Source organism: Bicyclus anynana, chromosome 26, assembly GCF_947172395.1.
Source record: "Bicyclus anynana chromosome 26, ilBicAnyn1.1, whole genome shotgun sequence".
Classification (NCBI taxonomy): domain Eukaryota; kingdom Metazoa; phylum Arthropoda; class Insecta; order Lepidoptera; family Nymphalidae; genus Bicyclus; species Bicyclus anynana.
In genome coordinates, this window is record NC_069108.1 from 2,897,486 (window position 1) to 2,911,525 (window position 14,040).

At 35.8% G+C, this 14,040-nt stretch overlaps 2 protein-coding genes across 9 annotated transcripts in view; one reads left to right on the plus strand and one right to left on the minus strand.

The window, feature by feature from the left end:
* LOC112047134 (zinc finger protein 320) overlaps window positions 1-13,532 on the minus strand; it is an 86,615-nt gene extending 73,083 nt beyond the window's left edge. For all 8 annotated transcript variants that reach the window (XM_024084129.2, XM_024084110.2, XM_024084111.2 and 5 more), the window contains exons 1-5: window positions 13,256-13,532; window positions 10,182-10,332; window positions 9,215-9,292; window positions 6,627-6,689; window positions 5,873-6,025 (exon numbers count right to left, since the gene is read on the minus strand). In XM_024084129.2, coding sequence (XP_023939897.2) covers window positions 5,873-6,025; window positions 6,627-6,689; window positions 9,215-9,292; window positions 10,182-10,332; window positions 13,256-13,402 — 592 coding nt within the window. In that variant the 5' untranslated portion in view covers window positions 13,403-13,532. The remainder of the gene's footprint in view (window positions 1-5,872; window positions 6,026-6,626; window positions 6,690-9,214; window positions 9,293-10,181; window positions 10,333-13,255) is intronic.
* The window catches only part of LOC112047119 (zinc finger protein 808), a 78,128-nt gene that overhangs the window by 7,994 nt on the left and 56,094 nt on the right, over window positions 1-14,040 (plus strand). The gene's annotated exons all lie outside the window — the stretch shown is intronic.

Here is a 14,040-nt window from a genome sequence, read left to right on the forward strand (position 1 = left end):
TCGCGGGATTTGCGAAAAAATGTATTCCACACGGACGAAGTCGCGGGCGTCCAATAGGTTGTTATATATACTACGTATAGTATGTTAGCCCGCTTTCATCTTAGATTGCATAATCACCATCAGTTGAGATTGTATTGTATTAAAAAAAAAATGTGTCAATAAGGTTCGGATTTAAGAATCTAAACTTAAAATAGGATACCATCTACAAAAGAAACGCGATAAATAGGCGCCTAGCACTGATATATCGGGCACACTATCTAACTAAACACAAGTCCGAATCCTACCAGTAACTAAGACGCGTCCGTGACCTGAAAACGCTGCGTTTTGCCGCTCTATGTCTGAACACACCTTTATACAAAAAAACTGTAATGCATTTAAAAATAAGAAATATATGAATACAATATATAAAATTTGTATGCAACGTCATATCAAATGAACCCGTTTGGCAAAAATCTGTGGACCTTTCATGGTAAGTGTTTAAGTTATCGATTTATTTTAACTATCGATGTTTGGTTTGAAGCACGCTTTATAAATTATCCGCCTAGGCCGTTTGTTAAACCTCGGCATACAAATAAAACGTGTATTCCGAGAATTAATTGAACTACAATCAATCAACGTTTAACAATCTGGCTTATTGGAAGTCAGCCGTTTGAAGATGACGTACCATGCTCTGGGTTCTAGCTTAGTTCATACCATGCCATAGATTACTGTAGCAAACATTTTATTTAAGACGTCAAATATTTAATAAGACGTCAAGTATTTAATAAGACATCAAGTATTTAATATGACGTCAAGTATTTAATAAGCCGTCATGTATTTAATAGGACGTCAAGTATTTAATAAGACGTCAATTATTTAATAAAGGTAGCCTTCCATTCTTGGCAACTGCGACCTGCGACCGCGCGACCTATAGCTTAGTATGAATTAAAGTATTTAATAAGACGTCAATTAAATAATAAGACATCAAGTATTTGATAAGACGTCAAGTATTTAATAAGACGTAAAGTATTTAATAAGACGTACTATTTAATGAGACGTCAAGTATTTAATAAGACGTCAAGTATTTGATAAGACGTCCAGAATTTAATAAGACGTCAAGTATTTAATAAGACGTCATGTATTTGATAAAACGTTAAGTATTTAATAAGACGTCAAGTATTTAATAAGACGTAGTATTTAATAAGACGTCAATTATTTAATAAAACGACAAGTATTGAAATGTGACTACACAAACCTTTCGCGATTCAGAGCTTCACCTTTTCGGTTTGCTTCATTCGCGAAAAAAAACACTTTAGGGATAAAAATGTTTTTTTCTTTCAATCTAATAGAACGATAATGAACAATTTAAGACCATTTGAAAAAAAATGTGTCAACTAACTTATTGGTCACCATAGACAAACGTCAAAAATTCGTCATTAACCGCAGATCAAGTGACATGGTATCTGTCAATGACTAAACGACTAGCGACATTCAGCCATATTGTCAAACGTTCCGATCAGTGTTATGACTTTTATTTTGCGATTACATTGAATTCCGACGTTCAATGAACGGCCTAGGCGTCCTATTAATAGGCCAATTTAATGAGTTAACATATATGTACACCTATAAAATACAATAATAAATTAAATTAAAAATATACCTAATCAATATCTTCTAAAATTCAATCAAAAAATTCAATCAATATATTTATCAAAAATTGCGAAATCGATCGGGAATCGAACCCGTTTCCTTGGCCGAGTTATTGACTAGTTGACTCTGTAAACATCGTTTATCATTAACAACCTATATTCGGCTCACTGCTGAGCACGAATCTCCTTTCAGGATGAGAGACGCTGGCCCAATGAAAACTGGCAGACTTCACATACGTAGAAAGTTAAGAAAATTCTCAGGTATGCAGGTCGTTATAAATACGTCGTTATAAAAGATAAATTTATTTCATACAAAAACACAAAAAAATTGTGGTGGGTAGGAGGAAAAGTACTTTACGACCTTTTCTCATATTTATTAAGCATCCAAAAATCATTAAAATAGATAGAGCCGTTTCCGAGGTATGCGACCACAAACAGTGACACGAGAATTTTATATATATACTAGCTGAAGCCTAGGAGTACGGGGATAATATATAACCTATAACCTTCCTCGATAAATGGGCTATCTAACACTGAAAGATTTTTTTCAAATCGGACCAGTAGTTCCTGAGAGCAGCGCGATCAAGCAAACAAACAAACTCTTCAGATTTATAATATTAGTATAGATTATCAATCTTCCTTTAAGTGGATTCTAATAGGACTGGAACGCTAAATCACTTAACGAGTATGCCACTGCCGAATCCTACCTAAGCTTCCGTCATTTTTTTCTTTTTTTTATTCTTTACAAGTTAGCCCTCGACTACGATCTCACCTGATGGTAAGTGATGTGGTAACTACACGCTAAATCACTTGGCGGTACGTCTTTGCCGGTAGGGTGGTAACTAGCCACAGCCGAAGCCTCCCACCAGCCAGACCTGGACTAATTAAGAAAACCTCAATCGGCCCAGCCGGGGATCGAACCCGGACCCTTGTAAATCCACCGCGCATACCACTGCGCCACAATGGCCGTCAAAAAACATCTTATACAAGATTACTGAGTCAATTACAAAAATATAAAATTCTTAACTTCTGTGGTCCGGGAATCGAACCCACGACCGTTGTTATGAAGGTCATTGTGGTATTGCGCTGTGAGCATGTACCTATTATTAAAGAAGTATTGGACGCCCGCGACTTCGTTTACATGAATTACCCTAATTAATAATTTCATGACATTTTTCAAAATTTTCAATTTTATTATTATTATTATTAGCAGACCCCCCGCGGTTTCACCTGCGTAGTTCCCATTCCCGATGGAATGCGGCGATAAAATATAGCCCATGTTTCTCGCTGACAATGTAGCTTTCTAATGGTTAAAGAATTATTAAAATCAATTTAGCGTTAGCGTGAAATCACAAAGTAAAGTATCTGCTCTGGTGAAAAAGTTTGCATTTTATGACAAACGTCACATATATATAAAAAATTTAAAAGTCTTTCTGATTTGAACTACTTAACTGTTTTTTTTTATAAGATTTTGAAATTTCTTTTTAGTGGGCCTGTTAATCTGGAATAGCTAAGTCGATTTTAATGGGACTATCTTTAGAAGATAGACAGATAATGGAGCAACATACATTCCAAAAATAACAGAAATTTGTGAAAAACTATATTTCAGGCGGACGAAGTCGCAAACGTCCGCTAGTTGCACAATAAAATTCAAAACGTAAACCATTTACAAAAGACATTATAGGTGCAACAGTGCTTATTAAGGAAGACAAAAGCAAAAACAACAAGAAAATATTAATCAAACTCACTAGAGCTTTTGAAGTGTCATAGAGTATAGTTGGCCATAGACAACTGGCCCCAGACTTCATTAAAGAGCACTGCACCGCCCTAACCATAGCCAAACATCGATAACTGTCAAAAAAAAACCGATAATTTAAAAAAAACACCGCTTTTTATAAAACCGTAAAATGTAAAAGATAATACAATGTTTTTTTCTTAGTTTTAATTAATTTAATTTAATCCATTTTAGTATTACTTTTGTTATGTATTTAATTGTTAACCTATGGAGAACCAAAAAGGCAATATTTAGAAAGAAAATCTTTTTGAAAAAATTACTAATGACAAACAAATAAATGACCTTGAAAAATATTTTTCATAAGTTTAGCATTACTTTTCAGGCATTTCTTTATTTTTGCTGCTTTTCTTTAATATCTTATAATTCCTGTAAGATTATTTTTTTCTATGTTGTTATAGTATTATACAATCATGATTGATAGAAAGCATTGAGGCAGTTGTAACACAAAATCTTTTAAAGATTTTAGTGCAATTGCCGTTTCAACCTACATTTGTATGAAATATGTTTTAAGCGCACAGATTAATCAATAATATTAATAAAACACGACGGTGTCGTACCAGTCACAAATACGAAATTCATAAACGGATACATTCTCGAGTCAGTACGACACGAAGCGTCGCATCAGTAACTTTCAATGTTATTCAAGAAAAATTGCGTCTTATGTTTTTCAATATTTTAAAAACTGTTTACAAAAACTAAAGAAATAATAAGGAGTATATTTTTATTGGTAATTATTGATTAATATATTAATTTACGTAAATAAGTCAAGTATTTAATAAGACGTCAATTATTTAATAAGACGTCAAGTATTTAATAAGACGTCAATTATTTAATAAGACGTCAATTATTTAATAAGACGTCAAGTATTTAATAAGACGTCAATTATTTAATAAGACGTCAATTATTTAATAAGACGTCAATTATTTAATAAGACGTCAAGTATTTAATAAGACGTCAATTATTTAATAAGACGTCAAGTATTTAATAAGACGTCAATTATTTAATAAGACGTCAATTATTTAATAAGACGTCAATTATTTAATAAGACGTCAAGTATTTAATAAGACGTCAATTATTTAATAAGACGTCAAGTATTTAATAAGACGTCAATTATTTAATAAGACGTCAAGTATTTAATAAGACGTCAATTATTTAATAAGACGTCAAGTATTTAATAAGACGTCAATTATTTAATAAGACGTTAAGTATTTAATAAGACGTCAAGTATTTAATAAGACGTCAATTATTTAATAAGACGTCAATTATTTAATAAGACGTTAAGTATTTAATAAAACTTCAATATTGTTAAAGTTCAATATTGTTAAGTAATCGTTGTCAGTATTAAATTTAGAAATGTAATTATGATAAAAGTTTGTATATGCGGCGGGTTGCCAAGGAGACGCGTGAAATTTGTTTTATGAGTTGCACCGGCTTCACACGTTACTTGTAAAGACTCTCACTCCGTGTTTAAACTAAATAAGATTATTTTAAATTTTGATTATTTTTAATTGATGAGGGCTAAGATGAAGAGCGCCTAGAAGATGCCTATTCAATTCCAGGTTTATTATTCTTTATTATTTTTTATTATTCTTTACAAGTTAGCCCTTGACTACAATCTCACCTGATGGTAAGTGATGATGCAGTCTAAGATGGAAGCGGGCTAACTTGTTAGGAGGAGGATGAAAATCCACACCCCTTTCGGTTTCTACACGGCATCGTACCGGAACGCTAAAAACGCTACCGGTAAGGTAGGTTTTCGTATTATACGTATCAGAAAACACAGCTGGAAATATTTTTTAACTTATTGAAAAACATATATAGTACGCGGCCTGTGAGTTAAACTATGTATGTAAGTTAAACAATAGGAGGTACCACTAGTAACCATAACACAACACGTTGCCTTGCATTGTATACTTCAATCCCAAAAAGATTTTTATCATCCACCTAAATTAGCCTCATACAAATTATTACAAAATCTGCATTTATCGTAATTATTATACGTATTAAATTTAAAAAAATTGATTTTGGTTTATACCTGACAAATCTGAAAAATTATTCTAAAATTGTATCAAAATTGGATATAAAAATATTCGAATTAAGGTCAAATATTAGATTCAAGAATATTCGAAATTTAAAACAAAAGATTTTTCATAGTTTGAAATCTATGCAGTCAAATATTTAGATATAAAAATATTCTAGTTTTAAAACAAATGGTTTTTATTAAATCTAAGCCTGTCATATATTTAGATTTAGAAATATTTGAGTTTTAAAACTAACGGTTTTTAATCTAAGCCTATCAAATATTTAGATTTAAAAATATTCGAATTTTAAATACCTACAAGTTTTTAAACTATTCGAGTTTTAAAAATTGATTTTTCAAATTCGAAACCTACTGAGGTCCACAGATTTTTACCAAAAAAACGGGTCTTCAAACAAAAGAGACACCTACCTTTTTTCTCCTTCACCGGCTTCGCCTCGACCTTCTTCTTTGGTGGAGGTTTCTCCTTCTTCACCGGAGACGGTTTCGGCTTAGGCTTCGCTTTTGATCTTGTCTTCGTGCTCGTTGTCGGTCTTTTGATGGGGAAGTCGTCACTCAAGTCGTCTGTAAGTGAAGCGGATTTTAACAGCGGAATTCATAGACGTAAAGGCACCCCCAACAAACCCCAGGGTCCTAACAAATGTTGTGAATCATAACCTTTGTGGGACTTTGTTGATTAGTTTCTTATTTTTTTTAAACCACTTCTGAGTCTGTGTGCTAAAAATTGTTTATATTAATATTAAATCTATATATATACAAGAAAGTCATGTTAGTTACTCCACTTATAACTCAAGAACGGCTGAACCGATTTAGCTGAAAATTGGCAGGGAGGTAGTTTAGAGTCAGGAGAAGGACATAGGATACTTTTCTTTTTTTTTTTGTAGGGGTAGGGTCCCTACCCTACCCCTACAAAAAAAAAGAGAAAAGGGTAGGGTAGAGATAGTTGAAAGTTTACATCGAGTTTCACGCGGACGAAGTCGCGGGCGTCCGCTAGTTGTTTATATTAAAAATCACCCTTTTTAATTGTTTATATTAAAAACTACCCTATTGTGTTGTGGGAATCGAATAGACAAAACCTTAGCAAGTTTTGATTTTGTCTTTTTTTTCAATCTGAAAAACTTTGTAAAAAAAAATCAATTAAATACAAAAAAAAATGTCAACATACCATCATCATTGGTGAAGTCCATCAAAGCGTCTTCATCATCATCATCTTCTTCCTTCTTTAGAACTAAAATCAGACAATCCATGTTATTTATCCAAATATCATTATCAATTGAAGGCGTGCACAGAGTTTTCAACTAGGGTAAGCACTAAAATAGTAAAAACCGATCAAGTGCGCATCGGACTCGCCCACCGAGAGTTCCGTACAAATTATTCTTCATCATAAATCTAAATGTTTTTAACCGATGTTTTATGTTTTTTCAGTTTGCTCATAACTTTGTCATTTATTAACCAATTTTGAAAATTCTTGTTTTGTTTGAAAAAGTATACTTTCACATTGGTATAATTTAATTATCATGAAAATTGGTACAGTAATTTTGTGTTAAAATCAAAATAAGTGAAATACGTCTTTGAGGTCGGTTAAATGTTTATGTAAGAATATATTATTTGAAGTACAACTTTATATACGTTTGACTTGGGGAGGAAGCTAGTGGAAGCGTTACGAAAATTGTAATCGGGCGAGACGAACGGACGTAGAGAGAGAGAGAGAGAGAGAGAGGGAGAGAGGGAGAGAGAGAGAGAGAGAGAGAGGGAGAGAGGGAGAGAGGGAGAGGGAGAGGGGGAGGGGGAGAGAGAGAGAGAGAGAGAGAGAGAGAGAGAGAGAGAGAGAGAGAGAGAGAGAGAGAGAGAGAGAGAGAGAGAGAGAGAGTCTAACACACACATCTTTTTATGACTTTCTTTGCACTAAGATGGGCTTACTTCGAAGAGATACAAGTTAATTCTACCCGTAACTGTGACGGTTTCTACACGACATCGTACCGGAACGCTAAATAGCTTGGCGGTACGTCATTGTCGGTAGGGTGGTAACTAACCACAGCCGAAGCCTTCCACCAGAACAGACCTAAGTATTTATCCATACCTAAGACCTCTAGCATTTGTGATTAGCGATTGATACTAATGCCATAAATGCAATCAGTAAAATTTTTGTCTGTCTGTCTGTTCGTTATAGAAACAAAAACTACTGGACGGATTTTAACGAAACTTGGTACAATTATTGTTAATACTCCTGGGCAGGTTATAGTATACTTTTCATCACGCCACTATCAATAGGAGAAGAGCAGTGAAGGGAAATATTGGGAAAACGGGAGAAGATACTTCTCTCCCGTTTTCCCTAAGGCTGGACGAAGTCGCGGGCGTCCGCTAGTTTATACTTAATGTTATATTTTTGTTTTTTTTTTTGGGAAACTAGTCTTTTTACGAGTTACCCGATATTTTAAAAAAATATATTAATAAATTATAAAGCTGTAGAGTTTGTTTGTTCGCGCTAATCTCAGGAACTACTGGTCTGATTTGAAAAATTCTTTCAGTATTAGATAGCCCATTTATCGAGGAAGGCTATAGGCTATGTATTATCCCCGTATTCCTACGGGTACGGGAACCACGCGGGTGAAACCGCGCGGCGTCAGCTAGTCCTACTGGATGCTTGTTACTCTTTAACGCCGTTACTACTGAAGCGATTTGGCTGAAATTTTGAATGGAAATAGATTTTACTCTGGATTAACACATAGGCTACTTTTTAACCCGAAAAAATCCATGGTTTCCCGAGATTTGTGAAAACTGATGATATTGATGATATGAATGTTTGTTACTCTTTCACGCCTCGACTACGGAACCGAATTAGCTTAAATTTGATATTGATATACATTATAGCCTGGATTAACACATAGGCTACTTTATATCCCGGAAAAATCCATGGTTCCCGAGAGATTTGTGACAAACTAAATTCCACGCGGACGAAGTCACAGGCGTCCGCTAGTGATGTATAAATAGGGATCTGTTTAAATTGGCTTAATAAAAGTATGTTTCTTGCATTTTTGTTTGTTATCAACAAGCTTAACAAACAAAAAAACCCAATCATAAATTTTTAAAAAATGTCGTAAAACTCAGGCTGTATGGTTTTTTTTTTTTTTTTTTTTATTCTTTACAAGTTAGCCCTTGACTACAATCTCACCTGATGGTAAGTGATGCAGTCTAAGATGGAAGCGGGCGAACTTGTTAGGAGGAGGATGAAAATCCACACCCCTTTCGGTTTCTACACGGCATCGTACCGGAACGCTAAATCGTCGCTGACAAGAAATTGAAAATATTTTCCATTCCATTTGTGGGAATCGAACCCACAGCCTATTAATGTTGATTTCACACACACAGAGAATATTCTCTGGTATGCAGGTTTCTTCACGATGTTTTTCCTTCACTGTTTGAGACACGTGATATTTAATTTCTTAAAATGCACACAACTGAAAAGTTGGAGGTGCATGTCCCGGACCGGAATCGAACCTACACCCTCCGGAATCGGAGGCAGAGGTGGTTATCAAGGCTGGTTATTAATTAAATTTTATAATCTGGATATTTGCATTTTTTATGTATAAATTAGTTAACATTGACCTTATTTACCCGAATGTATCATAAAAATCAATATTTTCAGACCTAGTCATCATCCCCATTATCTGTGAAACCAACAACTTCACCCAGATCCGATATAACCCATTCATAATCATAAACAGTATATATAGTACATTTATAACCAATTACCCAATATCTCGTCTTCCGACTGCTGCAGCTCCAACGACACCTCCAGCTCCTCCTTCACAACTGTCTCCGGTTTCACGCCTGGAAATAAATAGTACATTCAATTAAAATTTTTGTATTATTACATACTAGCGGACGCCCGCGACTTCGTCCGCGTGGAATTTAGTTTTTCACAAATCCCGCGGGAATCATGGATTTTTCCGTAATGAAAAGTTGCCTATGTGTTAATCTAGAGTAAAATCTATTTCCATTTCAAATTTCAGCCAAATCGCTTCAGAAGCCGCAACGTAAAAGAGGAACAAACATACTTACACACTTACACATTTACACACAAACTTTCGTAGTAGTAGGATCCTATCCTACTTCCTACTATCCTATAATAGTATAACAATAAAAATCGTTAAACATTTTTTTTTATATGGGTTTATAACTTTATCGGCGTATCTTATTTACATACTCATGCTCAATTACTTTCTTTTTAGTAACTTTCTAGTGCTTATAGTTTCTGAGCTAAGCCATGGACAGACAGACCGGTGGGAAAATAAAATAGTTTCTAGTTGACAACGGCACCTTGATTTTTTAAATATGTATTTCTATTACACTTTCCATGTAAATTTTGTCATTTTAACTGCTTATCCTATAATTCATTGTAAATTCTTCTCAAGTGAGATATGTCCAACAGGTCTAAAGGTCAACTTTTTTTTTTTCTCTTTGGATCTGCAATCAGTTGTTAGACTTTAAAAAGGTGAGTTGTGAGACTTGACACAACTCTCACAACTAACCTGCTTTCTGACAGGAAAGCAGGTGAGTTGCTTGCTGCCTCACCTGCTTAAACAAGACCCTGCAGAAACCTTGCTTTCTGCAGGGTTTCTGACAGGAGAGCCATAGCTCTGCCGTCATCTAGTTATCGAGCACGTCAACTCGCTTCAGGCTCTGAAGGTCAACTAACATAACAAATATCAATATTCACCTTGGATAGCGTTTTTGTAGTACATGGTCATGAACCTCTGCTCGCAGTCCTGCACTTGCTTCTTGAAGTTGCACGCGTCCCGCAACCGGGTGATGCATGCCGTGCATATTGTGTACGTGATGGCGCACAGCTCACCCGGCACCGGTGGAATCTGGAAAATTTCATCAAATTATGAGACAAATATCTTAGCATTCTATGGATTCAATGTGCAGGTGCCGGCTCCATCACATGGTAAAGAGAAAAACTCCGAGCAGAGTACTGGAATTGTGACTACAGGATGTAGGTTTGTTCTTTGATGATCAAACACTTTTACTGTATTGTCTATTTTTAATTTTTAGACAAGGGAGTGAAACAAAAAAATATTTATCTAATTAAAGCAAGTTCCAAAAATTCTGATTATTATTTTCTCAACAGCAATTTGTATCTCCTGTCTGTGAAAAATACTATCAACCTGCTCATAAATTATAAATAATGCCTATTTTGGGACATGTCCATTGAGTAGTATGGTCATAAATAGATATTTTGTGTATATACTGATACTAGCGGACGCCCGCGACTTCGTCCGCGTAAAAATTGATGTAAACTTCTCTACCTCTACCTTACCCTGCTCGTAAACCTACCCAACCCTACCCTACCCTACCCTACCCCTACCTTACTCCTACCCTACCGCTAATGCTTACCCTTCCTTCCCCCCACCTTACCCTACCCTAACCCTACCCGTAACCTATAAATACCCTATCCTACCCTACCCCTAATCTACCCCTACCTTACTCCGACCCTACCGCTAACCCTAACCCTTCCCTACCCCTACCTTATCCCTACCCTAAACCTACCCTACCCGTACCCTACCCCTATCCTACTCCTCCCCTACCCTATACGTTCCATATCCTTCCCCTACCTCTACCTTGCCCCTACCCTACACTACCCCTACATTATCCGTACCCTACCCTACCCTACCCTACACTTTCCCTAAATTACCCCTACCCTACCTCTATCCTACCCCTTCCCTACCTCTATCCTATCCCTACCCTCAGCAAAATTGGTCCAGCCTTTTGTGCGTGGTGCAATGACCAAAAGGCTATAATTTCCCAAGCGACTTCTATGCTAATACTATAAAGAGGTAAAGTTTGTGTGGTTGTCGGGGGTAATCTCTGGATCTACTGGACCGATTTGGAAAATTCTTTTACCAATAGAAAGCTACATTATTTGCGAGTGTCATAGGCTATGTTTGGTCCTCATATTCATACGGGAACGGGAACCACGTAATTGAAACCGCGGGGCGTCATATAGCGGCATTTCTGCGACTTTCAGAAATTTTGTATTATCTCCGAAACTATATAACTAATTAACATACTGTAAAGGGCAAATCTTATCTCTATAATATCCTTGTGATTATTAAATCATTTATTTTGATAAGGATTTAAGTTTAGTTGTGTAAATAATGACGTAAACCTTAGTTTAAAATTTAAATAATTTATTAAAGTACTAAAGGTACTATATCTGCTAAAATATAAAAGATAGATATATGGTGTCGCGGACTTTTTTGTAGAACTTTTAAAGGTTCAAAAAGCCTCCATACATTTATTTCAGTTATGCGCAATGGTTGAGGCAGCGCATGCGAATAAGTAAGTTTTTCGGTCTGACCTGTAAGAGAAAACCCGCGATATCTCAGTAGTTATATATGATAGAAATATAAAATATAGCCTATAGCACTCCCCGATAACGTAGCATTCTACTGGTGAAAGAATTTTTAAAATCGGTCCAGTAGTTCCGAAGATTACCCCATTTCAAAAAATTGTTACAAACTTACAAACTTACAAACTTACAAACTTTACCTCTTTATAATATTAGTATAGATTACACAGCCTGATAGCACAGTGGATATGACATCTGCCTCTGATTCTGGAGACCGTAGGTCCAGGGCATGCACCTCCAATCAGCGGCATGCACTTTATACATGCATTAAAGTACTGCATAGCCTAAGAGTTGTCTTTGTAGTACTTATTAAATAAAGATTTTTCCAGTTTGCTTAATTTTATTACTAGTGCATACCCTGATCAACAACCTCCACACCACTGCCTCCAACTTTTCAGTTGCGTGCATTTTAAGCAATTAAATATTGCATGTCTCAAATGGTGAAGGAAAAACTAATGCGAGGAAACTGCATACCTGACAATTTTCTTGATTCTCTATGTATGTAAAGTCTGCCAATCCGCATTGGGCCGGCGTAGTGAACTATTGGCCTAACCCCTCTCATTCTGAGATTTGAGCCAAGCAGTGAGCCGAATATGGGTTGGTAATAATGAAAATGACGATTTACTAATATTATATAGAGGTAAAGTTTGTGATATTATAGGGGGTATCTTTATATCTACTGAACCTTTTCATTGAATTTCTCTACCACTAGAAAGCTAAGTTATTTCTGAGCGTCATAGTCATTTTACCCACATATTCTCACGGAAAAAGAACTATTGTGATTTGAATCTAAAAGAAGGCTTTAGAGAAAAACAATGTTAGGAGCTCCAACAATATTCTTAAGGTAGTTAAATTAAGTTTGATAACTAATTCAGAGTGATGAGATGATGGGCAAGTTTTACTAAAACTCCTTGTGCACAGAATTGCGGGCATCAGATAATATAATTCAATATTACTGCCAAAGCTGCAGAGACGAAATAAATGTGTCGCGAAGCTGAAGTGGCAATGGGCAGAGTACATAGTTGGAAGAGCCGATGGACGTCCCAAGGTGCTGGAATGGCGACCCCGCACCAGAAAGCGCAGTGTTGGTCAACCCCTCACCAGGTGGAATGACAACATCAAGCGAGTCGCAGGTATTCGGTGAATGCAGGCGGCTCGGTATCGTGATGTTTGGAAGTCCCTACAAAAGGCCTATGTCCTGCGGTGGACGTCCATCGGCTGACATGATGATGATGATGGATGATGATGACTCGTAAATAAAGATAAACACAGCGGACAAAAGCAGAATAGTACCGAATAGGCTTGAAATCGAAGTTTGCTTAGTATAATATATTTCTTAGCTCTATATAAAACACTGTAGAGAAATTGTTGGTACTCACATCGACATCAAGGCATTCTCTAAGCATATCTGTATAGACTTCTTCTTTTTCTAAAAACGTACGCGGCTCCGCCAAATTGTCAAAAGTGCCTTCAGCATGACAGCACCGACACAGGTCTTTCTCGATTTTCCACGTTTTCGCCGCCATGTTATCACTAAATTTAACTTATATACAATAATATTATCACTTAATTCTCACAAAAACTAACACTTTTACGTTATTTATATAGAAGCGTGCATCCGCCGCCATATTGTTTAGCCACCGACCATAGACAACGATTTACTTTTTATCGAAAGAACCTGTGCGCAGATTCGTAAAACTTTGACAAATAGGGGTTGACAACTGTCAAAGTGGCGCTTTGATCGCTGGTTCCTAAATCGCTGTCTTTTCTCTAAGGCTGGCTATTGACGATCAGTCCAAACTTAAAACTACGGCATAAAACTGGGGCAATAAGGCTCTTCATTTTTCAATCGGCCGCCGGGCAAAACTAACTAAAACTATTTGTGTCGAAAAAAAATGGAACCTGATTCTGAAGTAGAAACATTAATTCTAATTGTAGCACTATTTGTTGCCATAAACTCACCTTGAAAGAAAGTAATGGATGAAAGAAAAATATCATTTTTATAACACGTTTGCTCTTAAAGTATCGCTTATTTCACCAATTTCAATATCGTAATGTATCTCATTACGCACAAGTGCCGTAATGTAAAGTAAAATGCATATGTGCCGTAATGTAATTTAAAACCTCCATCATCCGTCTAAAAACGAACAGTACTCATCTAAAT